This window comes from Grus americana, chromosome 1 (assembly GCF_028858705.1).
Source record: "Grus americana isolate bGruAme1 chromosome 1, bGruAme1.mat, whole genome shotgun sequence".
In the NCBI taxonomy this organism is placed as follows: domain Eukaryota; kingdom Metazoa; phylum Chordata; class Aves; order Gruiformes; family Gruidae; genus Grus; species Grus americana.
The window spans coordinates 196449212-196474776 of NC_072852.1; the positions used below are offsets into that span (position 1 = coordinate 196449212).

At 43.8% G+C, this 25565-nt stretch overlaps 1 protein-coding gene across 2 annotated transcripts in view; it reads left to right on the forward strand.

Moving 5' to 3' along the window:
* Positions 1–992: 992 nt before the first annotated feature.
* FLT1 (fms related receptor tyrosine kinase 1) overlaps positions 993–25565 on the forward strand; it is a 115610-nt gene continuing 91037 nt past the window's right edge. The window contains exons 1-3 of one of the 2 annotated variants that reach the window (XM_054812701.1): positions 993–1292; positions 17249–17345; positions 17644–17864. In XM_054812701.1, the coding sequence (XP_054668676.1) occupies positions 1235–1292; positions 17249–17345; positions 17644–17864 (376 nt within the window). In that variant the 5' untranslated portion in view covers positions 993–1234. The remainder of the gene's footprint in view (positions 1293–17248; positions 17346–17643; positions 17865–25565) is intronic. The other variant, XM_054812702.1, reaches the window with a different exon arrangement.

Below are 25565 nucleotides of genomic sequence, written 5' to 3' on the forward strand. Positions count from 1 at the left end.
GTCTGTAAAATGGAGGTGATCACATTTACCTGCCCCATGCAGACACTCTTGTGATTTATTTCATAGCATAAAAATATAGGAAGGGCCATACTGGGTCAGACCAAAGACTTGACTCGCCCAGTAGACTTTCTCTGGCTACAAAGGGGAAATGTGGAAACATGGGGCTTGAGTTTTGCTGTGATGGACTCCCTTCTGGTCTTTCACAAAATAAAACACTTATGGAAAACATGAGGTAAGTGCATAAGGAGGAGAAGTACATTTCTAAGGTAGTCCTGGGTGTCACAGGGTCAGCGAAGGCCAGCAGCAGCGCTGGCAGGGCAGACTTCTGGAGCATCCTTAGCCAGTGCTGCCCCTTCCTGGCTTCCCTGCTCTGAGCGCTCAGCGCTGCTGGCAGGGGATCCGTGCTGATCCCGGGTCAGGCCCCGCACAGGGCGGGCTGCCCCGCCACTCACCCTCCCCGGGGAAGGCGGGGAGAGGAGTCCCGGGCCCCGGGGGCACGGGCAGTGCTTTGGGGCTCTCCGAGCATCGTGCCGGCAGCCGGGAAAGGCTGTGCGGCACCGGCCTGACCTGGCCCCCGGCGCAGGAGCCGGTGACGGGACGCGGCGCTGCCGGGGTCTTCTTGCGGAGCAGGAGAGGGGCTCTGCGGGACGGGGATCCTCAGCGCTCAGCGTTTGGTCCAGGACTCGCAAGTCCGGTGCGCTCTTTCCCCGGAGAAGACCAGCGGCGTGCGGGAGGCGAGCTCCGCTCTCCGCCCCGGCAGCGCGGCGGCTGGAAAGTCCCCAGCGCCGGGCTCCGGCGGGAGGGCACGGCCGGGCTCCGCGGGGGCCGGGAGACCCGCGGGGGAGCAACCCCGTGCCCGCCGGCGGGCGGGGGACGCGTCCCGGGGAGGGCGTGCTCCCGGCGGAGGATGTGGCCCGGGGGGGGCGGAGGGGTGAGTGGTGAGGGGTGGAGAAGTTATAAATCAGCGGGGCTGGGGCTGGCTGGTAATTGATGTCCGCGGGAGGTGAAGCTGGCAGGGCGGCTCGCTGCGGACACTCCCTTTCCGCGGGCCGGGGCGGGCGGGGAGGGCTCGGGGGCTGCTGGATGCGGATTCCGCGCAGCGCTGCGCCGTTATCTCCGCCACCGCGGGAGGAGCCCGGGACCGAGGAGAGCCCGTCGGAGCCCAGCCGGAGCCTCTGCCTCTGCCTCGCTGCCGTCGGCAGGGGAAGAGCCCTGCGTTCCCGCGGGCAGGACCATGCCCCGCCAGCTGCTCTCAGGGACCGTGCTGCTGGGAGCTGCCCTGCTGCTCGCAGGTAAGGGTCCGCCGGGACTCCCTGCCCCATCCAACCCCCACTCTGCGCCGGGCTCTCCGCGACGTGCCCCCAGCGAAGTGCCTCCTCCGCGGTGCCTCCCGTGCCCCTGCCCGGCCCCGCCGCACCCCGCTTGTTGGCTGGTGCCACCTGCCTCCCCTCCGCCCCTCTCCCCTGGGCAGGGCCCGGGGAAGCGATCCCCGCTTTTCAGAGAGTCGCGAAACGCTGCCTCCCGAGCGGTCGTTAGCTCCCGGATCCCCGGCGGCGTGTCCCGGGAGCGCCCCGGGAGCAGCGTCCCGGGGGTGCTGGCGGTGCGGAGCCGCGGTGCCTCCCCTCCTCCGGGCAAGGCGGCGGTGCCGGCGGGAAGGCGAGTCTTTCCCGGGCACGGGGGACAGCCGCTCCGGGAGATGTCCGAACCGGTGCATCATGGAAAGAAAGCATGTCTTGGCTGCAGGGCAGGATTCTTTCCTCCCCGCTTTGTTTCCAAGTGTCAGCCTCTCCCGGTTCTGCCCGTGAAGCTGAAAAGGTGCCCGTTTCCTTCGCAAAAATCCAGGTCCCGCTGCCTCCCTCCCGGGCAGGACGGCGGAGCATCGGTCGGGGCTGCCTGCGGGGGGTGGCCACGCGGGTACCCGGCGTGGGTCTTTCAGGAGAGCGGGATGGAGCTGCTCGCCGGCGCCTGCATCCCGCGATGCTGCCTGTGTCGGGATGGATCAGTGCAAATACTTGCTTTTCTTAATCGAGTTTTATTTTACTTTGGGAGAGGACCCGTTCCTGCTGGGTCGGAGCGCCGTGGTGGGGAATGCGTCCCTGCGTTGCGTTGCTGGTCACCTGCGAGAAGGGGTGCGTGGGGGCCAGGCAAGGGCCGGTCCCACGTGCGCTCATCGCACCGCAGGCCCGCTGACCTGTGGGGCTGCCCCACGGGGCGGATCGGCGACCCCGCAGCCCTTCCGTGCTCGGGCTCCCCATGTCCCGCACGGAGCTCCCAGGTGCGTCCCGGGGCGCAGCCGTGGACAGCTTCCGCGCAGCACCGCTGGGCCTGGCGGGCGGCGGGGAGGGGGAGCGAATCCCGGGTGGAGAAAGAAAAAACCGAGCTCTGCCCGGGGTGGGTTCCGAGGCCAGTCGCCGAGCAGCGCGGTGTTTCTGCAGCTAGCGGTGTGGCCGCCCGACCCGCCACTCTCCCCCGCGCAACTGGCGAAGGGCTCGGGTCTGCTCCGCACCGCTGAGCTCGCGGGAGCGGCCCCGGTGCGGCGTGGTGCCCGGCGTGCCCACGGGAGCGGCCCCGGCACGGTGCTCCCCGGGCGCTGCTCGTGCTGCCGGCCGGCGGCAGCCGCGTCCCGAGGCTGCCCGGGAGGAGACCTGGCGGGGCCGCTCCGACGAGACGTTTTCCTGCTCGGGAAGTGCTGATTCATCAACTTTGATATAGATATGTAGGTATTCTTTTTTTTTTTTTTTCTTTCTTTCTTTTCCCCAGGAAAGTGCTAATTTCCCCAAATTATTTGTCTCTGCCAAGGAGGTTCTCATGCCCAGGATGAAATAGGCACAAGCATTGGACGCCCACCCTGGATACAGGAAATGTGGGTTCAAATCCTTGCCAGGCTTCCTTCACAGCTTGAGCTTGAACTTCTGCGTCCCGCTCCCACATGGGCTCCTGCAGTGACCAGCGATGCTGGGGGACTGGCTTCCTCTTTCCTGTCGGAAAGGTTTTCCATTGTGCAAATCATGGCAAACCCACTGCCCAGGGAGAAGGTGGACTCTGAGAGCCAGGGGCTGTAAGAGACCCTAGTTCACCTTCCTGTTCCAGGGACTGTCAGTGACATGTGCACTCTAGACCAATTTCAAGGGAAAAAAATTGGCTTCTTTAGGGAAAAACCTGGTGCTCTGGGTGCTGGGCTGTGGGGACGTGCATCCTGGGGTTGGCTCAGGTGCGGTAGGTGCTGGAAAGATGCTTTTGTGTAGTTTGGCTGAGTGCCTTTACCACACGTTTGCTAGAAAGTCATACCCCACCCACACCCCCCCCCGCCGCCTCCAAATATACAAGAGATTATGTTCCAAATCAGAATTTAGCCTTTTTCAAACTCTTGGATTTTGTTCTTTTTTCTTTTTTTTTTTTTTAAAAGAAAATCGTCCTTGTACAGCTTCATTTGGACATCCCAGATATGTTGATCATGCTTCTTCTGGGTCAGTGGTAAAACTCTCCGTACTTGCCTTTGCACAGAACATTTCAAAGTTATTTGTGAAGTGCTGGGATGTTTTGTACCATGCATCTCTCTATGTTTTTTTCCCATTTCACCCTCCTTCACTGCCTATTTACCTAAAACTCTTACTCAGGCTTTCCAGCACTTCCCGTTTCAAGCGTTCTTGATGAAACTTGATTCATCACTGCCGTATAGTCCACTCTTGTAATTCAGTCTCTGCAGGTGTCTGCTGAGCTTCTGCTTGTTGACAGGTACTGGAGGAGATTCACAGAAATAGTGGCTCAGGAGTTACTGGAGAGCTTCATAAGGAAGCGACAGAAGGAACTCTTTTAGCTTGTATAGATCTATTTAATAATTTAAATTTCCCCAAAGCAACATGTAAGCTAGAATCCATGAGAATCCCCATTTGAAAAACGAGATTAAGGAAATTATGTTTCTTTGACATGCGAGTATTTGGCACTTCAGCTCTTTTGTATTTCTATGCACACACATATTTTGACTATCGTGGGAAAGAACAATTCTTTTGTCTGTGCTTTACATGGTACTTGCATATGTTTCCTTTATAGCTTGTATATATTTATTCCACAAATTATATTGCATACATTTATGCTAAAGACTGTACACGTAATGGTCAACATGAAAATGTTGTTGCCATATTAGGTTCAATCTCCCAATCCTAGACTTTGTATGACAATAATCTTAATCGATAGTGTTTGGGAATGCAAAGGACTGGGTTTAAACCCCAAAAAGATCAGATTCTGCAGCCTGGATTGAGGATTATGTGGCCACATTCCCAGAAATATAAACTGATAATTTGGCTGTATTTCCAGCTTTCCACACAGAAGCAATACTTCACAATTAGCAGCTAGAAGATAAATAGACTCTATTACAATCTTGTCTGTGGACAGTGCTATATGAATCTCAGTTATTCCAGGTGGAACTAGATCATCAAAATCCCCAGCGAACGATGGACTTTTCAATTTCATGGTCAGCTGGAAAAAATGAAGGAAGAAATTCCAGGTCAAATCTAATCAGCGCTGAGGTTAATTTCTTACAATAACCAGCCTGACTTCTCTGAAAGTGCTATTCACATGGAAGCTCATGTGTTAAGGTTTCGGTTTGATTTGAGTACTCAGCTGTCACAGCTGCACAGGCACACAGCTACCGCAGTCTAATTTGGGATTGGGGCTGGAGATGTTGATGGACCTGGGTTTCTCACTTCTTCTGGATCTTCATGGAAACTGGGCTCCCTTAAAAATTCTAGACTACATTCACATAAGGCAGAAGAGTTAGACCCTGTTGTATAATATGTTTTTTTAAAAAAAATGTGTACATGGGGTTTAAGTATCAAACTTTTTGTCATTGCTAAAGAAGATCACATCACTTACTGATGTTCTACTAGACAGGTGGTTTGTTCCACACAAAGCTAGATTTCGTTCTCTTACAGCTGGTGTAAACCTGGAGCAATTCCTTTGGGCTAGGCTAGCATCTTCTAGATTTACGGTTCATGATGGTGGAAATCAGGACTTGGCCTGTGCCCTAGTAAAGATCTTCATATCCAGAAGCACCCGATACATTTAAAACTCTGAAAACTTGCCTTTGTGGAGATTTGAGGATTTCTTTGGTGGTGGTGTGGGTTTTTTTTAATGTGAACAATAACAAACAAACTAAGCCTATTTTTTGTCAGATGCTTCAAAGACTGAAACCAGTAGCCCTTCACACTGTGTGGGTGTATAGGACAAAAGGAAATTGTCCAGATTTTCAGGACAGTTGCTGAGTCCCTACACTTTAATGTGGTTTGGAAACTTCAAGCACAATGTTTATCAACTTGCTGGTTTTCATGTCTGACTGAGATTGGGAAAGGAAGAAGCTCAGCAGATGAGGGTGAAGGTTCGGCATTTCAGAAGTCTGTGTCCAGTGGGGCTGTGGTGGGGCTTTATCAGCAAACCGTCCCTTTGAATCTCCCGAAGTTAGGGGCTAGGACTTCCTGCTGCAGCCCCACAGGCAGAGGAAAGCGAGATGGCTACAAGAGTAGCTTTGCCATGAAGCGTAGGATGCCCAGCTACCACAGCCACCTCTGCTCTTGGAGGCAACTCTCTCCTATTGGTGTGAAAGCAAACTGCAAACTGCTCCATTCACAGACATGTTTTATTTTTAGATCTCACTTCCCCCCGCCATCCCCCCCCCCCCAGCAGTCTCTTTTTGTCCTCCATCAACATTTGTAAGATTGTGGGGAAATGTTTCTGTGCATATTTGAGCATGAATTCCACCCAGGGACAGCATTTCTCTCTACCCTTGTGATGCATCCTTACTACACATATTCCTGCAACTGAGAAACAACCTGTCACAAGCATTCCCAGTTGGGAATGGCCTGACTTCTTAATCCACTACGTGGGGACCGTTCATCCTAAAATTGGTCCAGTGACTGTCAGGAAGGCACCCACACAGTTTTCTTCTATCAAGGTGCAGAAGTTCCTGTTTCATTCCCCCATGGTTTGAGGTCAGCACTGCACAAATCCTGATAGTTAAAAGAAAAAGTTAGATATGCTGCAAACAGCAGTTTGAAAAGTGAAAATACAGGCATTAGTTCTCTCTCCAAAGCCAAGCACGGCACAATATCATGCCTTGTGTGATCGGCAGAATGAATTCATGCTGGAACTAAGCAAAGTGATAACAGATGGATAAATACAAGGGTGTGGGGAAAGAGATTTGAAACTATACATTTCAGAGGTACTTCTGTCTGAAACTTAAGTCTTGAGCCATTGAGATATATGCAGAAACTTAGACTGGGAGTGTGGATGACTGCTCCTTCTGTATTATGTCATATTTGGCATTTGGTTGGAATTTTCTGTGGCACCGTGGGTGGAAATGTGCCAGCCTAATGATGAAGAGGAGGATGATTTTGCTAGTGACGCATCTGTATTATTCAAGACTGTTATAGATGCTTGTGAAACAGTTAACATTTATTCATCATCTTTCCCAGAATTTTGTTTAGCTTGTACTAATGGAGAAGCAAAAGATTCACGTTCACGGTGACCTGATTTTACTATCTTTGTTTTTCCATCAAGTCCCGGTTGATTTTCATTACCAAAATCAATTTGTCCATATCCACAATGTCAAGTCACCCCTGTAACACGTTTAGACAGAACACAGTCCAGCGTGATGACGTTGATGCTGATTTCTGTTTGCATGATTGCAATACTTTTCTAGATGATGGAGTTACAGTTCTCTGATATGTGGCACTAAGCACTCGTAAATGCAATCCCTGTTAAGTCATATTCCCTCTTTTGGAGCTATGACCTTGAAACAAGGTGCTCTTTGCCGTTAGAGAAGCTGAAGGATGGGGAAGTGGTTTGAAGGAAGCTGTCCCTAGGACTTCTGTGGGCTGAAGATTCTGTGGCAATGTGGTGAAATTATTTCCGTGCCATGCCCGGAAGCGGGGGTGGAGCGGGCAGGGCACAGTGGCCCTCGCAGAGCCACGGACCCTTGAGCAGATGTCTCTGCTCCTCGGAAGTTCCCTCGGGAAGCCTGTGCTCTGGGAACAGGACCCCCTGCTTAGTGCGTGGGGAGTGGCGAGGGATGAGTGTGAGGGCGTTTCATGAGAGGAATTTCACAATTTCACATAGTTCGCTTAAGCATCCTTCCTGTGGGATTCTTCCCTGCTACCGAGCAAAAAAGGAATTCTCCCCTTTTGTTCCCATTCTCATTCTTCTGTGAAAAAACCTCTCATCAGGATCACCATGGACTAATGTTAACAGAAGTGTGAGAGTTGCCATCCTGGATCTGACCAAGGGCTCTGTTAGGTCTATGTCATGTCTCTGGCGGTGTCCAACATCTGATCTTCAGGGGAGGTTCAAGGAACCTTGCAAGAAGCAGTTAAATTATAAAATTCTCCACAGAGGATTTTTTTTTTTTAGTCTGGTCTAAAATCCACTATTATTTACTAAGAAACTGTGGGATTGAGGGTCAAGGAAACTAAAATTAGTGTCTGCCAGACTTTAAGTGTTGTCCATGTTTATGGCAAATGGATATAAAATAGTGGGATTAAATTGCATTATACTGTATAATACAGAGAATTTTCTTCTTCTGTTGTGCTGGTAGAATTTGGGGTGAAAACCTACCTTTCTTTGTTTCATGCAGTGCTATAATTAACATTTGTTGTAATCTATTTTACAAGTATTAATGATTATAATTTCCCAATGTAAACCAAGTCATAGGCAAACTTGCCAGGAGCTTTCTGCTTGTGCACCTACCGTAGACTTTGTGGTTTAGATGTCATTGAACTGCAGAATGGGTTTAGCCTCTGGAGCCATTACGAGGGAGTCCTCTATGCAGACTGATCTGGTTCTTCTCACTTCTCTAGTTTAAATTGTTGTGTCGCATTAGTTATTTTCCCTTGTTTTGAACCCAGGGCTTTTGCTCATAGCTCTGTTTTATAGGTTAAAGTAGGGTGGATGGAAAGTCAGTTCCCGACTTTTTTTTTTCTTGGAGCGTTACAAGACAGTTCAGCCGTAATGATGGAGCATCGGAAATAATAACTGGCAGCCTTCAGCAAAGTGGAAATCCTGCAACTTTGCTTTATGTTTTCTTTTATTTAGTTCCTAATTTATTTCTGTGTGCACAGCTTAATGAGTAGCACAGCCCCAAATGGATTTGATAGGCCTGTGTTTCTTGCTGAGCTGGCAGGTTACTGGCAGGTAGGCAGTTTGTCCGCTTAGACATCTATATGCAATAGTCTTCCAATTCAGTCTTACTATATTGCCTAATTTTTTCCTGTCAAAGAATCTGTAACAACTCTTAAGTATCAAGTTGGTAAATAAATTGAATTTGGTCAAGAAAATTTACCCCCTTAGTCTATATAGGAATTTTAAATTATTTTTGTGTCTAGTTTTAGTGTACTTTCTTTGTCTTTATATCAGTATTTTTCTACTACATTAGTTACTGGAATTAACTTTCCTCAAAAGTTATCAGACTGATGATTGTGTGCTGGGGTCTGTCCCGGTGGAATTAGAGCAGAGGCACAGTGGGTGCTGACGCATGTCAGTAAGGGATAGAGTACATCTGATGGCTCACAGACGTAATACGGCCAGGGCTTCCTACACTCCGACGCAGCGCAGGCGTAATCGTGTGTGGAGGCGTGAAACCATACTCCTGGGTGTATGCCAGCGGCCGATCACACAATATCACTTTTGGATGGGCAGGATGGAGTCGCAACCGCTTATCATCCACAACGGCCTGAGCAGGGACAGGCACGTTGGGGTGGAGGGGTGTGTGAGCCACACCGACCCACGCTGAACGTGGCTGTGATGGTATCGCTACAGCCTAGCTCTGTATGACCAGTCCTTGCTGGGAACAGCCTCAGCAGACCTGGTTTTTTAAGCTGAGTATTCACTCTGTGATATTTCTCTTGCTTTTCTCAACACACACGATATATATGTGCATTTGGCCCCCTTGGTCTGGTTTGCCAAAGTGATGATCCCATGAGGATTCATAATGGAGGCGGTTAGGCTGTACATTTGGATTCACATTTTCAATTCCATATGCTCAATGGGAAATAAAAAATTTGCGATTATGGCTGGGTTTACTTCTCTGTAATTTTCTCCTTATATAGCTAATGAAATGAGCACCTTTGCTAGGCTAGATAGTGGCAAAGGTGCTCATTTCAGATGTTAAGTTTCTAGAGTTATTAAAATTGGATGGACAAAAGAGAAAACAAGCTTTTTTTTTTTCCTCAGGTTCTCTGAATGTTAAATTTTGAAATTTATTTTTAACTGGCATTATGTAAAGTTCCCATGCTCATGCACAAAAGTCACTTGGTGACTTTAGGGCAGACAGGACACAATGTTTTGACAAGCTGATGGAGCAAGTGCCTTCAAGCAGGTGTTGCGTGGGCACAGCGCACTGAACTATGTGGCCTTGGCTGCCCAGGTATGATGGAAATGGTAGTAATTTCAATTGGTAGTAACTGGAGCCAGATTTATTTCAAATAACCAACTGCCATTTCAGCTTGTTAAATTTCTACATATAAATTTTTAAGTGAACCCCCCCCACAGCTGCTCTTTAATAGAACGGCTTTACCACAGGCTTCTGTAAGCACTGCCTGACTTAGCTAGGACAAATACTGGTGAAATATTGTGAATTACTGGGGAAATACATATTTGTTTATATTTACAGCTATTGACTATATTGGCATGGTAGTGTGTACTGCTCAGAAGTGTTAATAAAGTGCTATCAGAATTGTACTTGCTCTATTTTTAGCTACCGGGTGTTATGCTTTGCCTCTATAGCATCTAATCTTGTATCAGTGTGTATACACATCTACGGATAGCAAACACATACAGATAGTAAATAAACTCTTATCACTTGCTTTGAGATCCAGAACCAAGAGGGGAAGACACACTTGCTCAAATAATAGACATACACATCTTTCTGTGTCTGTGAAGACCTTACGTGGGTGGTAGCGTACCCATTTGCCCTGCTGACTGATTTTTGTTTCCAGGGCATGGAGTCAGGGTCAAGGCATTTTAGTCTGCCCACGACTCTTCTAATCTACTGTGATAAACCTTATGCTGTTCAGGCTCTATTACGATGCTGTATCATACAGCAGCCCAGCTTTCTCATCTATTAACTTACTCATTTTCTTGGCTGACTGTTATGTCCTAATGGTACTTTAAATTCTCAAATTATAGTTGAGATTAATCAGATTTAAGCATTTGATCCAGAAATCACTGGGCACGTGTTGCAGAACATCAGACCGGGTAATCAGAATATGCCTCTGAACCTGGAAGGGACAAATCAATGAATTGATTATTTTTATGCATCAATGTGTACTTTGTAAGTAAACAGCTTCCAACAATTTTCTTGATCTTGAAAGCAAACAAGAACACATTTCAGTCACAACAAAGGCATGCGTGAGTGATAGTTCTGTTGAGGAGTGAGACAGCCTGAACGGTTTCTCCTGCCCTGAGCGTGTTCCTGTTTGCCGGCTGCGTACCAGGCTATGTACCAGCACACATGGTGCCCCTCTGCACAAGAGCAAACAGGAAACAGGGACAAAGCTACCTTAGAGTCCAAGAACCCATGTCTGTTAACCCTTGCAAGTCCCCGTGGCCCTTAGTTGACCTGCAAAGCTCTGCTTCCACAGAAATAGTGGTTACGTTTTGCTGCTTCAGATTATGAGCTTGCTCGTGTGGACAATTGTCGATGTCAGCTTGGAACATTGGCATACGTCCTTGGTATCTCACAGATAAACTGTCTTAGTTTCTCTTCTGCATATTTTAGATGGGATGTTTGGATTTGCTTCAGAGAAGTAGTACAAAATTAGGTGTATGAAGGACTGTGAGGTTTCCTTTAGGATGGGAACCTAGATGGCATCTGAAAGACCTGGAGATATTGCTTTGAACCTCAGGATGGCTCATGGTTTGGCACTGTAGGTTTTTCCTGGAGGCTGTTTCTAAGTACAGGCAATGGAGATGGTGCTTTTACCTCTGGGTGCAGGAACCAGACTGCGCTGCCTGCTTTGCCTGTGCCTGAGCACTAGAAACCCAAGCAACGGAGATGAAATAGGGGCTATTGCTGCCGTGGAGGGGGAAGAGTAGCTTCTTACAGTAGCAGTTCTTCCCAGCCACCAGCAGTCACAGAAGTAGAAAGCTTGATTATCCCGAGTGATCCGTTCTCCCACTAGCCCTGTGGCAGGACCAGGCCAGACTTTTGCCCTTCAGGAAGGAAAAAAACTAAGTTTTTTTTCCAATAGCCACTCAAATTTTGAGACAATTCTGCCTAGAAGTTTTCTTGACTTATAAATGCAAGTATTGATGCTGATGAGAATCTCAGTGTTGATTGAACTAGGAGGACCTTTTGGTCAATATTTCTCCTTATGGTCAGATGTAAATCAAAACTTTAAATGGCTCGTCAGAGTTGACCACAAGCTCCTTTTTCTCTCTCTTTTTTAGAGTGATGTGATGGTGCAATTGGAATTATTATAGATAGGTACAACTGTTTGACCAAAAAAAAAGTTATATTTACTCACAAAATGGCCTGAGGTACCTTTGGAAGATTTGGTAGCACAGTAATTGCCAAGAAGAGGTCTGAAATAAAGAAAAATATCAATAATGCAGATTTCCTTACCAAATGGAGTAAAGCTGTATGCCCCGTATGAGGTTAGCTGGTGGCCATGTTCTGGTTAAGGTGCTGCTGCAGATCAGAGTCAGCTCATTTTCACTGGAGATGCACTGAAAGTCAACCCACTGGGTACAGCAATCCTCCTAAGCATTTTGGCTGGATTCTGCAATTGCTTATTAGTTACACACATGTGGGTTTTCCTATTCCCTTCAATGGGATGACTCATAAGGAAGTGCTCATAAGCAAGAGTAAAGTCCTGGGCTGCATGACCCGTGTTTTAAGGAGCACAGAAAGGTGAAAACCCTATTAAGAAATCATGTGCACTCTCTTTCCAGTTCAGGAGTGTCCTCTACAAAATACATTTTTGCTGAATGTGTTTGAATCAGGAGGAAATGATATTTGATGGTAAAACCCACAAAGGGTCGGTTATGTTTAACAAGCCTTAAAACACGTGGAAATCCAACAATGACTGAAACAATTACTTCATGATGGATAACTTTATTGCCCACAGATGGCACTTTAAACCCAGAAGGTCAGATTCTTTGTATACACTGAAGTTGCAAAGATAAACTGATCGTTCTCCTTAACCTCTCATTGTGCAGGTGAAAAAAGATTAGTCAACGTGTAACTGGAGTGGTTGGAAGAGAGTCACTCAGCCTCAAATTATGAAAAAGATGTTAAAAGTAAAGGCTACCAAACCTATTAACTTCAAGGAAATTTCTCATAACTTCTGATATTTTTTTTTTTTTAAACTAAGCTATAGAGCTAGCTTTTGGGTTTACTTTCTTTAGTCAAAGGTAGGAGAAATTCAAAGTGTATAAAAGGAAATTTAAAAGTAGAAGCTGGAAAAATCAGAATGGAAGCAATAATCCAGAACATAGTCTCAATTTTAAGTTCAACCGATCTATCCTTTTAGGAGAAATTGAGGGTTAGCCTAAAATAAGTGGAAGGTTGATCATGTGGGCATGGTTACTCAGATGTCTGTAGAACTGAATTCACACATCGTATTGGAAAATATATATGTATAGTCATTCATTTTATCTTTTTTAATTACTTGTAATCAGTGGTTTTGGTTAACAGGTAATTAAAAAATTTGTTTACTTCATTCAGGAAGAGCATCGCCTTTTTTGCAAGACAGAAAATAATTGAAGAAAGTTTAATCTTTTGTTCCTTTGCAAATTACAGATTATACCCTCTGCTTTCTTTAAAAAAAAAAAAGTCCTTGCCTAATTTTAGACAGAATTGCTAACTTTTGCAATGTAGATTGTTTCCTCATTAATGTTTTTAAAAACTTTTGCAATCTAAATTAATGTTTGCTTATTAATTAAGCAGCCCTATTGACTGACTTTCACATCTATCTAATAAGCTTTCCGAAACAAATAAAGTATGCCAAAAAAATCACCCCCTCCCCTATGGGAGGAGATTCCTCAGTTATCAGGATTAATTAGTTCTCTTGTTGTCACATGAAAAGAAGTTGCACCCCCCCAATGTAGGTCAGTGTGAGGGTAGGCTGCTGATGGTCGCTTAGTGACAGGCACAATGATAAGTGAACGCGTCCTGTTGAGCCATGACCCTTCAGAAAAGACAGTGTCAAGTAAAATGCTCAGAGAAGGTACACAGAAGGCATAATCCGCTTCTAAATATTGACAGTAGGAATTTCCCTGCTATTCTCCTTCCTTTTTCTTTTCTGGTAAACATGTCAAACTCTATTGCGTTTGTACTCTGCATCAGTTTTGAAGCGTTTAAAAACGTAAGGAAGCTAATGACCCATGAATAGATAGGACGTCAAATAAAGCTATTTTTCTTCGAGACTTAGCATCTTGCTGGTAAAAGCATTGTTTCACATACTTGTAAAAGCAACAATATTGGCTTGAAATAAGATCTTTTACTTCAGCTTTTTGTCAGTGAAAAACTAAATAAATGAATATATAAAAAATCTGATATATCAGGCCAAATACACTGATGTTAGGTCTTGAATATTAATATGATTAACTACTGGAGTTAAGTGGCTAAAATGTACTTGAAATCAATGATGAAACTGGCTTATATCAATGGGAACAAAGTTAGACAAACACTCAGCGCTGCTTAAGATCCCACCCACAATATTTACAAATACTGCGGTGTCTTTGAGATATACATAATATGTGTAAAAGGGCAAATGCTTGAATATGTATCCAGTACATCTGTGTTTCTTTTTTGCCTGCAGGATGGGGTGAAAAAAAATCTGGTTTGTTTTGGTTTGGTTTTCATTTCATTTTAATAACTCTGAGGCAGATGATCTGACATACACGCTTCCAGGCAATCTTGTTTTGTGTGCTTAATTTAAGATAGATCTTGAGATTTTCATGTGGACATCTTTGCTTATATCACCGTAGAGTTATCAAGAGAAACATTTGCAAAATTTATAATATTTTCTTGCCCTTGACCTTTGGCAGACTTTGAAAACAACAGCAGCCCGCATTCCCAGGGCTGGTCTCCTCGTCTCGGCACGGGTCAGGTGTGGGCATGGTGCTGCATGGCTGGCTTTGCTCCTGGGCAGGGTGCTGGTGCCAGTGCTGAGCAAAACTGAGCACTCAGCAGCGCAGTCATGAGCAGGCACTGCAGACTTGATCTTCTGCCTTGCTCTCAGTGCCTCTCACTCACATGGATTTTCCACCTTTCCATCAGTTTTACACTGGCAGCAACCTACACGTTGCTCTCCAGCAACCGGGCTGAGTGTTGCAACTTTAGAAGCCAGGCTCTGATCCTGATGGGTTCCTCCAGCAGACCACTACCGATGTTTTTTTTATACATATTGAACTGTTTGTAAACACCATTGCACGCTTCCAGCTTTTCTAGAGCCTGAAATAAGGCGCAGTTCAGGGAAGCTTGAGGCCAGTTTGCTCCCTGAAGTAAGGAACTAAATTCATAAAGCTGGACATAAACACTGCCTTCTTGGGAGAGCATCTGAGCCTCCAATTCTGGGATGACGAGAGGAATACGAATGAAATACAGGAACATGGTAGTTTCATGAAACTGTCAGATTGTTTAGCGGGAGGACATTGACAAACCCTCTCAACCAAAGTGCCTGGGTTGCTCTTCAAGAAGCTGTCTAAGCTCTTGTAATGTCTTATCTCAATTTCTCAGTGTTTAGCTTCAGGAACATTATTTCAGAACATCAAATGAGTAGACTCATAGACTGTAAGCATCTTCAGGAGACTATCCCATAAAAGCATAGTGTGCTCTTTGGGAGACACAGTATTTCAGAATTGAGATCCATAAATGGTAGGTGAGAAAAATGTATGTTTGCAATATATCACATAACAAATTGCTTCTTCAAAGATTTACTGCATCTTTTTTCTCCTCTCTTAACAGCTGGCAGAATATATTCATTTCTAGTTAGAAGTACGATTGTCTAGACAAATAGCAGAGGAAGTCTGTGTATTTGTACAGTATCACCATTCAAATTTCTGGTAATATTTGTGGTGCAGTTCAGAGGACCTCTTTATTCTGAAAACTTCTTATGCCCTTGCTTGAAGCCTGTTCAAGTGAGCTATAATTTAGTTTAAGTCTATGTTTAAGTGTACCCTTTAAATCTTGTTTTCAGTAGGGATGGATGATAGCATATACAGGAAAACCACTGGAGCCACAGCTTAAATAAGATATACAGGGCTAAAAAGAAAAATGCAGATCAATGTAACTAACTTAGATGCCAAAGGTTAGTTAAAAGTTAGTTAACCCCTACAGTGTACATTTCCTGTATTGCTAAGGAAGAGAAACAGGTCTCTGAAGACCTCTAGCAAACAGTTTTGCAGACCTAATAAGCTATTTGCTACTTTTCATGGATTGTGCTAGGTAGTCCCAGAAGATGATTTAGACCTCTTGTCTACACCGATGTTATAGGGAATCAGTAGGAAATACTTACCGACAAATGGAGCACAGCTGGCTCCTCAAAAAAACCCAAACCCAACCAAAAACCAGCAGATGAGGGCAGTGCCTCTTTACCTTTAGTACAAAATCCTTGTACATTTAGCATCTGTCTCCAGAAGTGGAGACTTGGCTTCTAGGCCTTTCTCAGACTGAAGGAGTTCAAGTCCACATCTCAGAACAAAGTTTTGATATTCAGCCTCTAATCTGAGGCTGTTGGGTGAAAGCTGTTGAATTTGCAGCAGCTATTGACTTTGGAGAGTTTATACAGACAAAATTTAGTCACCAATCTCAGCCAGAGTTGGTGTCTGAAAGATCCTTCTATAGTCAACAAAAGAGGGAGGCCTTTCCAGTGGGTGATCCATAGCAGCCAAATAAGGTTCACATATTTCTACTATGCTTGGTGCATACAGCTGTTTGTATTTGGCTGTGGCAGAGACCTCTTGGAAGGGCTTAAAATAGCTAAACTGAAACTGTACTTGACTGAGTTCTAGTGGAAAATCTGCATTATCCGTGTTTACGTGATGCTGCTTCTCTCGTCTGTTGACAAAGAAATACTTTCTCTTGCCGTAAAGTGATCTGGGGTACTCTCTGCTCCTCTCTCACAACACTGAAATCTTCACAAATTGCACTTGGGTCCAAATTTAGACTTCAACTGGTTTTCAACTTTAACTGTTTCAAAATATTATCTTGTTGTGTTCCTAGCTTCTGGAACACTTTGCTGTCAGTGTGAGGGCAATGGGATGGATCAAGGATTGTTTCTTCTCAAAGGCATGCATTTCTGTCTGCTTGCCATGAAAGCTTTTGTGGCCACAGCCTATTATGGGGCAAAGATAAAATGTTATGCCTTTCCAGCACTTGTTGGTTTGATGAGGGGGAAGGTTCGGTGTTCCTCTAGTCTTCTGACCATGGGGCTTTTTCATGGGCTTCCTAAAAATTGCCTTTACATGGCCTGTGAGAAGCCTGCCTGGATGTTTTCGAGTGTCCTGAGCCACCTCACATTATACTGACAGCCAGGGTTTCACCCATACCAGAATGGTCTGGCCGTGACGGGGGCCATGTTTGCATACTTGCTTTCTCAAGCAGCAAATCTGGTCTGGAGAGTGCCTTGATCTTGTTCTCAAAGTTTATTGTAGAGCTGTCCAGTTACCTTTTGACACCACTTCACTGGTAGGAAGCCTGCAGTGAGGGACAGTCGGTAACAGCACTGTGACCTTCAGTCAGGAAGGAAAGATCCTTCACCCCCTTTCACTCCTTCCAGAGCAGCTCCAGCTTTGCAGCAAGTTGAGTGAGAGTTTGGTATCTCAGAGGTCAGTATGTGGCTCTTGCCATGGAAGTGGCTGACTTTTGCCCTTCCCATCCAAGGGGCTGCCATGGTGGTGTTTCCTAAGGAAATGCAGCCAGCGGTGCTTGAGGGCATGCTTCCTTGGTTAGATGTGTAGCCACAAGGTCCTGAACTTTCTTTGTGGTATGCTCAGTGAACAATCTGAGAGCAAAGTCATTGACTGAAACTTGCATAGCTTTCATTTCTACTTTCTTTCATAAGTAATTCTCGTGGAAAATTATGCGAGCCCTGAGTCAGGACAGCAGGATTGTGCTCAGAGCAAAAGAGTGTGTGTGCTAAGGGGGACAATTCCCTTTTCTTGGCTTTCCCCTTCCAGTATAGCATCATAAACGTGAATGAACTGGGAACAGGATGACTTGTCATTGTTAATTTTTTTTTCTTTGTTTTTCTAGGATCTAGTTCAGGATCAAAATTAAAAGTTCCTGAGCTGAGCATAAATGGCACACAGCACGTTGTTCAAGCAGGCCAGACTTTAAATCTCACCTGCAGGTAACCAGCTGAGTTGAATTCTGATAATTTGGCTGGGAGTTCATACACCTGACACTTTCTTTTTTTGTTACTGAAATTAGAAAAAAAAATGAAACCTTATGTTGTGGGGAAAGGTGGGGAGTGAACTTCAATGGCAATTGTTTAATAGTTCTTTGTTGTTTCTGTTGTTGTTTTTGGAAAACCAGATAAAAGAGAACCCCAGAAATAGCCTGATATAATAAAAAAGAAAGCTTGGGAACTGGAGCTATATAATTGCAGCCCAACATAATTGTTTCTGCTTCCTTATCTGTATTTGCAGGGGGGAAATGGTTCATTCATGGTCTTTGCCTGAAACTCTAAGTAAGGATAGCAAAAGGCTGAAAGTAATTAAATATGCCTGTGGAAGGAATGGGAAGCAGTCCTGCAGCAGTCTGACCTTGAGCAGAACTCAAGCAAGTGACACTGGAAACTATAGCTGCAAATACCCAACAAGTCCAGCGAAAAAGAAGAAGGAATCTACAGTCTATGTATTTATTAATGGTAAGATTATGTTTTTTAACACTTCTTGGTATTTGCATCTTAATACAGCAAAATGGATAAATAAGGCAGTTCAGCTGTGCTTAAATACGGGATTTTGAGCGATACTTTCAGCCTTGCAAAATGTCGTGATAATTTAACAATTAATGTATAAAATCTGCTTTCTCAGAGCTTGCAAATACAAATGCTAGTGTTTTATCTGTTAGGAAAAAATGAAGAAAGAAGACAACCCAATCCAACCAGTTTGCTGGAGTAAATAGAACTCCACATGGAAGTAGACTAGAAGTGAGTCTGTGAAATGGGTATCAGAGAAATCATATTTTACAGAATCGAATGATGACTGATTAAAACCATATATCTGGTACAATGTCCACGATAATGTGTCTGTGTAAGATTGTAGATTTCTAGGCACCTGGAGGATGCTGAAGCTGTCTATCCAGATCACTGAATTATCTCATGCTGTAGAAAAATACTATTTGCATGTTAAGTCACATTCAAAAATGTACTCTGTAGTCCATGTTGCACAGATTGTAAACTTCTAGAATAAATGGAATCAAACTAAAGACAGAATTGTGATCAGCAGACAAGTGTTGTGTAATGTATGGGAAATGCTGGAATTAGGTCAGTTAGTCTATAACAGAAATTGCTTTCTGATCCTATTTTCTTCCAGGATATTAATCAAACACTTCTTGGAATCAATAAACACAATAATAAAAGAAGAAGGTATACACACTTTAGGGATTTAATTTAATTTTATATTTTAGTTTTTCTTGATTTTTAAAGAATAAAATCAATAGATTACTCTTAAATATCAGGATTCACAGATTTTGAAAGCCCATATTACAGAGAATGTGCAACTGGAAGTTTTCCAAATTATGTGTCTGCTGCTTCTAACGAGTTCACATCAGAGTGAATTAGCCTTTGTTTTCGTTTTGTGACACGAAGAGTGGGACTGATGCTGTGAAAAAGCAGAATGAAGTGGACGTCTTACTACAGTGATAGAAAATAAGATAGCTCCCCCCATTATTGTGTGTTGCTTTTTTGAGAATTATTGAATAATTTATTCTGTTCATCCTGCTTTCCTTCATCTGAAATATACCACAGAGTGTTTTTCTCACCCAACTATTTTAATATAATTCACTAGATATCCGATTACAGATGCATCCATGGAAGCATAACCAAAGTAGGTTATTCATTGTATGACCAATATTTCCTGCTGCCTAGGAAAACTTACAATTTTCTTGGATGACTTTTGCAAGTTTCCCAAAATGGGACCTACCTTGGATGTCATCTCTATCTGAGATTTACCCATAATCCTCTCCATTCACCACATGAGAAGAGCAAGGATAGTTGTGACTGACTGAGAAACCTCTCTGCTAAACCCACTTTGCTATAAGTGTTAATTTTTCTGGATACTGAATTTTTACAAATAGAAGACACAATCAGTATTTCTAACTCTTCACTGCTTCCCAAATTGTATATAGCTTGCTTGCATCTGAAAGGGATCCTCAGTTAGATGTATGTATATCAAGGCTGTGCGCATAATTCACCATGGTGACAGAAGAGAAACGTATCTTTGAAAAAATAGTTTTTGTACAGTCCCCCCACAATAATCAGTTAAGGAAGGCTGCCTGAGTGTCTTGGGTTTGTTGATTTATTTATTTATTTATTTTTTCTTCAAGGACGTTTAGTCATTAAATGTTGATGTCGCTGTTGAAGATAGGATTAGATTACGTTTCTCCTCCTACCTTACTTGCCAAAAACCAGTAAAATGTTTAAGGGACAAACCTGTATCAAGCTTAGACCTCTTTGGCATCTTATTTTTCTGAATTGTGCAATCCTTTTGATTGAAAACCAATTTCTTAACACTTAAGCATTGATTGTGTCCTAGGTAAGCACATATGAGAGTTAAGGCAAACTACTGATAAGGAGGGAGGCTGCAAGGTAACTGCTCACTTAGTGCCTGTTGAAAGTGTCACTCTGCCCTAAGGTGGGGAAAGGTACATTAGTCCTCCAAAAATTTACAATTTCAGGAAGAACTGTTGAATAGGTTGAAAAGAAACAAGATACTGAGTACCAAAATTCACCTTTTCTGATCAGTGTAGTGCTAGCATTTGGAAAGAAAATACTTAAGGAATCTCTTAATATAAGTCATTGTTTCTGTGAACATGCATGAAATTCAATTATCTGGCTCAGGCGGGGGTGAGATGGGGATAACAAAATCCTCTGTGAAGACTACCTTTCTTGAGTTTAATTTTATTTTAAATGAATTTGTGGGTGCTTAGGAAATAAACATTTGTAAAATTTGGGTCCCTCCTAGTTTCGTATTGTTTCCTGTGGCAGGACGTTGTGTCAGTCCATTTCCCATATTAGCTCCATGTGGATCACCGAGGTGCCTGTTTCCCATGTCTTAGCATGCTGTAGATGAGAACAAATAGTTGCTATTTACAAACACAGATTCCGAATCAGGAAAGTTGATATTGTTTGTACAGGAAGTCATCACTTATTGTTTTAAAAATGTTATTCATTTCCGTAATTAGAGTGATACTGAATATGAACTGCATTAAAAAAAATAATCCCCAATAAACCCAGTAAGTCCTTTGGTTCAGTAATGATGTGGCAGGAGATGAGCTTCTATAGACAAAAACAACATGCAAGATGATGAGAAGGAGACTGCACGTCCCACGTGCCCCAGGATGACTTGAAGCGTTTCTGAAGCCCTCTGTTTGGGGGATCAAGAACAGGCAGGCTGGTGACATTTCTTTGAGGAGCTAGTGCTGACACCACCCTTCTTTCAGCTGGAGAGGTCACTACTGAGTTGCACAGGGGAGTGAGTGCGCAGTGTGTGCCGCAGCAACTCTTGACCACACACAGCTCAGGAATTGAGACATCAAGCAAGGGAAATGAATTCTCTTAAGAGCCTTGGACTTTGCTCTAAGAAAACTGATGGCCTGACTTCCACCACAAGCCATGGGAAAAATCTGAAATGAAGCAAAGACTCTTTGCCAATTTCTCCACTGTCTCGGACCAAAAGCTACTCTGATCTTTGTTTTGTTACGCAACTGCAGCCTAGTAGTAAGATGGAAAGATTTGTAATGAACATGTACAGCGTACATTGGAGTGAGGCATGGGGAATTTTCTGCTTGAAAAGAGATAATTATGGAATAAAAACATTTAAGAAACACCAAATTATCAGCAGGCTGTTTTGAAACCTATGTAGATTTCCCTGGGGGCAGTGCTAAAGGCTTTTCTTTCCGCCTGCCTTTGTTCTGGTATCGCCAAGACACTCTTTTCCAGTTGCTGAAGCTCATTCACTTTCTTCAAAAATGTGCATTTGTCTTCATTCTCTGCTCTCATCATCTCTTGCCTGTGATCGATTGTTCCCATGGTATGACAGAGGAAAAGCATTAAGTTAAATTACATTGATATATCAAGGTCAGATTTTTGCAAGAATTTAAACAAACTTGAATCAAGTTGAAGTGCTGTTACTGCCTGTGATGAAGACAGCTTTCAGCTATTAATATGCAAAACTAATGTCTTAATTCTACTGCGACAGAGAATTCTTCTCTAAGCAAAGTTGTACTTGGCTTTAGGGTATTAGCCCATTTCTTAGTCAATGTTCTCCCTCTCCTTGTCTCTCCTCACACTCCTGCTGTGCATGTCTTCCGACTGCATGCTTTTCCTTGCAAAATGAGACACGTACTGGTACTTCAGTCAAGCACCATTCAAAATACTCTGTTTTAAAATCAGACCTCTAGCCTGAGTCAGTTGTCTATTCTCTTTCTGCGCTTAACAGAGAGAAAAAAGGAACTTCTGGTACGTATTTCTCATCATTGACTTTACAAGGAATCTGGAGAACAAGCTTAGAATAGATGTCTTGCTTTGAGATGATTTAAGTCAGATGAGACAAATTAGAGCTGGGTAATTAAGTTACAAGTCCTGAGAGTACTTGTACTCACCAATGCCTGGAATGTCAAACATGTCCAGTAGTTTTGGATATTGGACTTGGGAGTTGTCTCAGGTTGGACAGTCCAAAATGAAGGGCTTTAGCATTAGTGAATCATTCAAAATGTAAGCCTTTGAAGTGCCAAAACCTCTGCGGGTTTGAGTGCATTTTCAAATTCTAGAGTTGTATTCTGCAAGTGCTGAGTGTATGGCATCTCCCTGGGAGGTCCACTTGTTGACAGATAGCTGGATCCAGCCCCAGAACTGACATGGATTTAACATTTAGCTTGAATGGATTGACTTCTGTAACCCCAAAGGTACTATGTTGCAGAACAGGGAGGGCATCAAAAGAGTTCCCAAAAGGATGCCTTAAGATCAGAAGCGTCAAAGTCAGAATAATTCAACAGGTGAAAAAAGCAGTAAGACAAAAACACCCTGAAAGTTAACAGAAAGGGAGCTTTTCTTAATATATTTCCTTTTTCTTCTTATTCAGTTATAATGTACTGACAGAAGAACCTGCTGAGGCCTGGGAAACTCTTCCTCCCCTGTGCCTTTTTTCTGTCTTTGCTTTTGGCACAGTTTTAATGTATGAGCAGTACGGTTTTGGCTTACATTGTCAGAGTCAATAATACGATAGCACTTCTGTTATGAAAAGGAAACTAGTTGAAATTAAACTATGCTACAGCTGTATCAAGTATGTGAACACATTTTTAGTGCCTAATGTGGTTCCTGTTACAAAACAGAGCCCTCTAGGACTTGCTGACGTCAATCACCTATAATTGCCGTGCTTTTGTCATTGCGTGTACATGGACTTCACATTATAGTGCACTGTGAGTGGATCATGTGTGGACACCTTGGCAGCATCAAAGGCTAAGCCCTTCAAGGTCCTTCTTCCTCACCAAGTCTTATAGCTCCTACTGAAACAGAAATACATTTCCAAGACGAACCATCATGAGGGAGGGATACATCTGTAAAAATATTCCTAATGTCCATTAGCCTTTCTAGAGATTGCTTTCTGAACATAGTAAATGCTCTAGTGTGGATTTCCTGGCTAATGTGGGTAAGTATATTTTTCCTTAAGAGTTTTAATGGTGTTTTATTTGTATACATTGATGATAGCATAGTATAACTAGCCCCAAAGGAAAACAAACAAACAGACTAAAAATCACTGTAGATTGATGCTAGCAATGCTTTGTGTCTGAATGTGCTCCAGATATAAAGTATTCCCCTCCTTTTTATTTTTATTATTTTTTCCCTGGACTTCTGTGGTTATTAATTCATATCCCAAGTCTTCCTTCAAGGTTTAGAAATAATTTGCATTTGAAAAGTACTATTTTACAGGTTAAGAAGAGGCAAGAGTGGAAAAGCCCTTCTTTCAGATAAGTGCTGTGCTTCCAGACTTACAAAAAGGGATTTTTTTTCTTAAGGAACATAGACACTTACATGCGAGCAAGTTGAATAGGTGCCTTCCTAGGGCATGATTCATCTCATCATAATTCAGATGTCTAAACCAGGTTGGATGAGTCCCATGGTAGAATTCCTCCTTTCTCCCCAGTGACAACACTAACAGTTTGGCCACTTAGCTCAGTGAGAAATGTCTATATTTTAGATGTGTGAGATGAGAACCACTCTTGCTGTGCAAGGTTCTCCTGGAATTACTTCTGAACAGCCCTACTAATTTAGCCAGGATAAATAAAGTTAATTAGGGTGAATCCCTACAATGGAAAGGGGAATTTGGCAATTCACCCATTAATTTTAATGAAGTTTGCATGTCTATACTTTAGTAAAGACTTTGGTCTTGACGTGGAGGAGGGAAAAGGGTGTTATATGAATGTGAGGAAACTGTTTTGGGTCTTTTAGCCTGAAAAGAATATTAATGATGAGCCAAGCGTAAGTAGGTATTTTGGAAGAACTTCAGAGGACAAAGTTTCAGAGATTTCAAGGAGCTCAGACTTTCCTGCAGAGACTTTTCTTCTTGCAAATGTATGTGTAGGTACTCTGACTTACATAGCTCAGATTATTAAAAACAAATCCAAGAACAGTAGCTGAAGTTTGTGGCAATAAAGAACCTCTCCATCTCTTCTGATTTTGGCATTTCAGTGTTGGCTAATTCAGTTGTTTGTGCAAACCCCATAAATAGCCTAGACAGGTTACTGATACCAGACATAATATTGCTTGTGTTAAGTCTCTTATCAAGTTTGTATCTGGCTGCCAACCAGCTTAATAAAAAGCTGCTATTTATGTTCTTTAACAATATAGCAAGTGACCTTCATGGATTTTGTGATTTCATGAATGCTCTTTGTGGTTTCATGTTGATTATAACCAAGAGATATTGTAAGGAACACAGTCATTAATTCTGGGCACAATTTAAAAATACACTAAACTGACTCTTAAAGTAACCTTTAGCATATGCGAATATTCTGGCTGCCCATCTTTCATTTTGCTACGCTTGCAGGCAGCTCTGAAGGGGGGGAAAAAAAAAGGCAAAAATTCAAAAAACAAGGTCAACCCTCTTAGATCTTCCATTTCAAATCCCAGTGGAGCTGAATGTGTAACTTGGATGTGGTCTTCAAGACAGGTCAATCTATGATATTCCTTTTATGTCTAGAACTTTCTGAACATAAAAGTGAGCGAAGCTGGTCCAGAAGACTGCTGATGGAAGGTTAGGTCATCCCAGATGTGCTGCCAGCCAGCTGTTCAGAGAAGGATGGCATTTACTTCTCTTCAGGAAGGAATTGGGAGAAAACGTAGCAGAAGCCACTGGCAATAGCTAGGGCTATGATGGGAGGGAAAGAGGAAAAAAGAAGCAAGGAGTGCTATTATTTGGGGGACAGAGGGATTCCATGTCATTGGCATAACCTGCCGATGTGGCATAACCTGTCCTGGTGCTGCTGTGGATTTGGCTTTGCCTGATAGAGCCTGGTAGAGCCTAGACCAGATTCTGGTCTTGAAGCACCAAGAGTATCCCTTATGGCCATTAAGACGGAAGGAGAATAAAATCAAAAAGGGAATCAGGAAAAGCCTCCACACTCATTATGAAAACAAAACTGTGCTAGGAAACATGGTGCGTATTTCTTTTAATCAAAAGCAGGAAGACATTTGGAGCACTTGGGGCCATCGATTGCCCTCCGGCCCATGGCGGAAGTCCCCGGTGATGTCAATGGGAGCTCCGCACGCGAATAGCGGGGGCACGGAGACGCCTTGGCGTACCACTGCAGGGAGTGTACCAAGAACGGCTGTCACTGAGCTTTAAAGCCTACCGAGAGCAGCCAAGGCATTCAGTTGACTTTTATAGAACACTTCATTGACTTCTCCAGGCGCGAACGTGCATTTCCATTGAAGAAGCTAAAAAAAAAAAAAAGCCAAGTGTGGTGTTTTGTGCTCGTTTCCTGTCCCTGCCTTCGGATGGGCAGAAATCCTGCGAAGCCTGAGCCTCACAGCCCCCACTGCCTTGATATTGGCATCGGTCAGTGGTGACACTGTGTCTGCAGACAGCACCGGTAGTCCCCAGAACAGCTCTTCCTCACACTTGTAATGATCTGGAGATTATGATACAGGAAACTACTTTGCAAAGCTTGCTGGTTTTGGGCAGGAGCTCTTAATTTTGTGACAAAGACGAACGAGTCTTTGGGGAGTAGTAAATCCGTTTGTCTGGTGATGTTAAGGGGCAGGTGACCTCTTCTGTGGCTGCAGCCCCTGAAAAACAAAAAAAGGTTCTTTTCACTGTGCTACAAACAGGTTCATTCTTGGTTTTTCCTT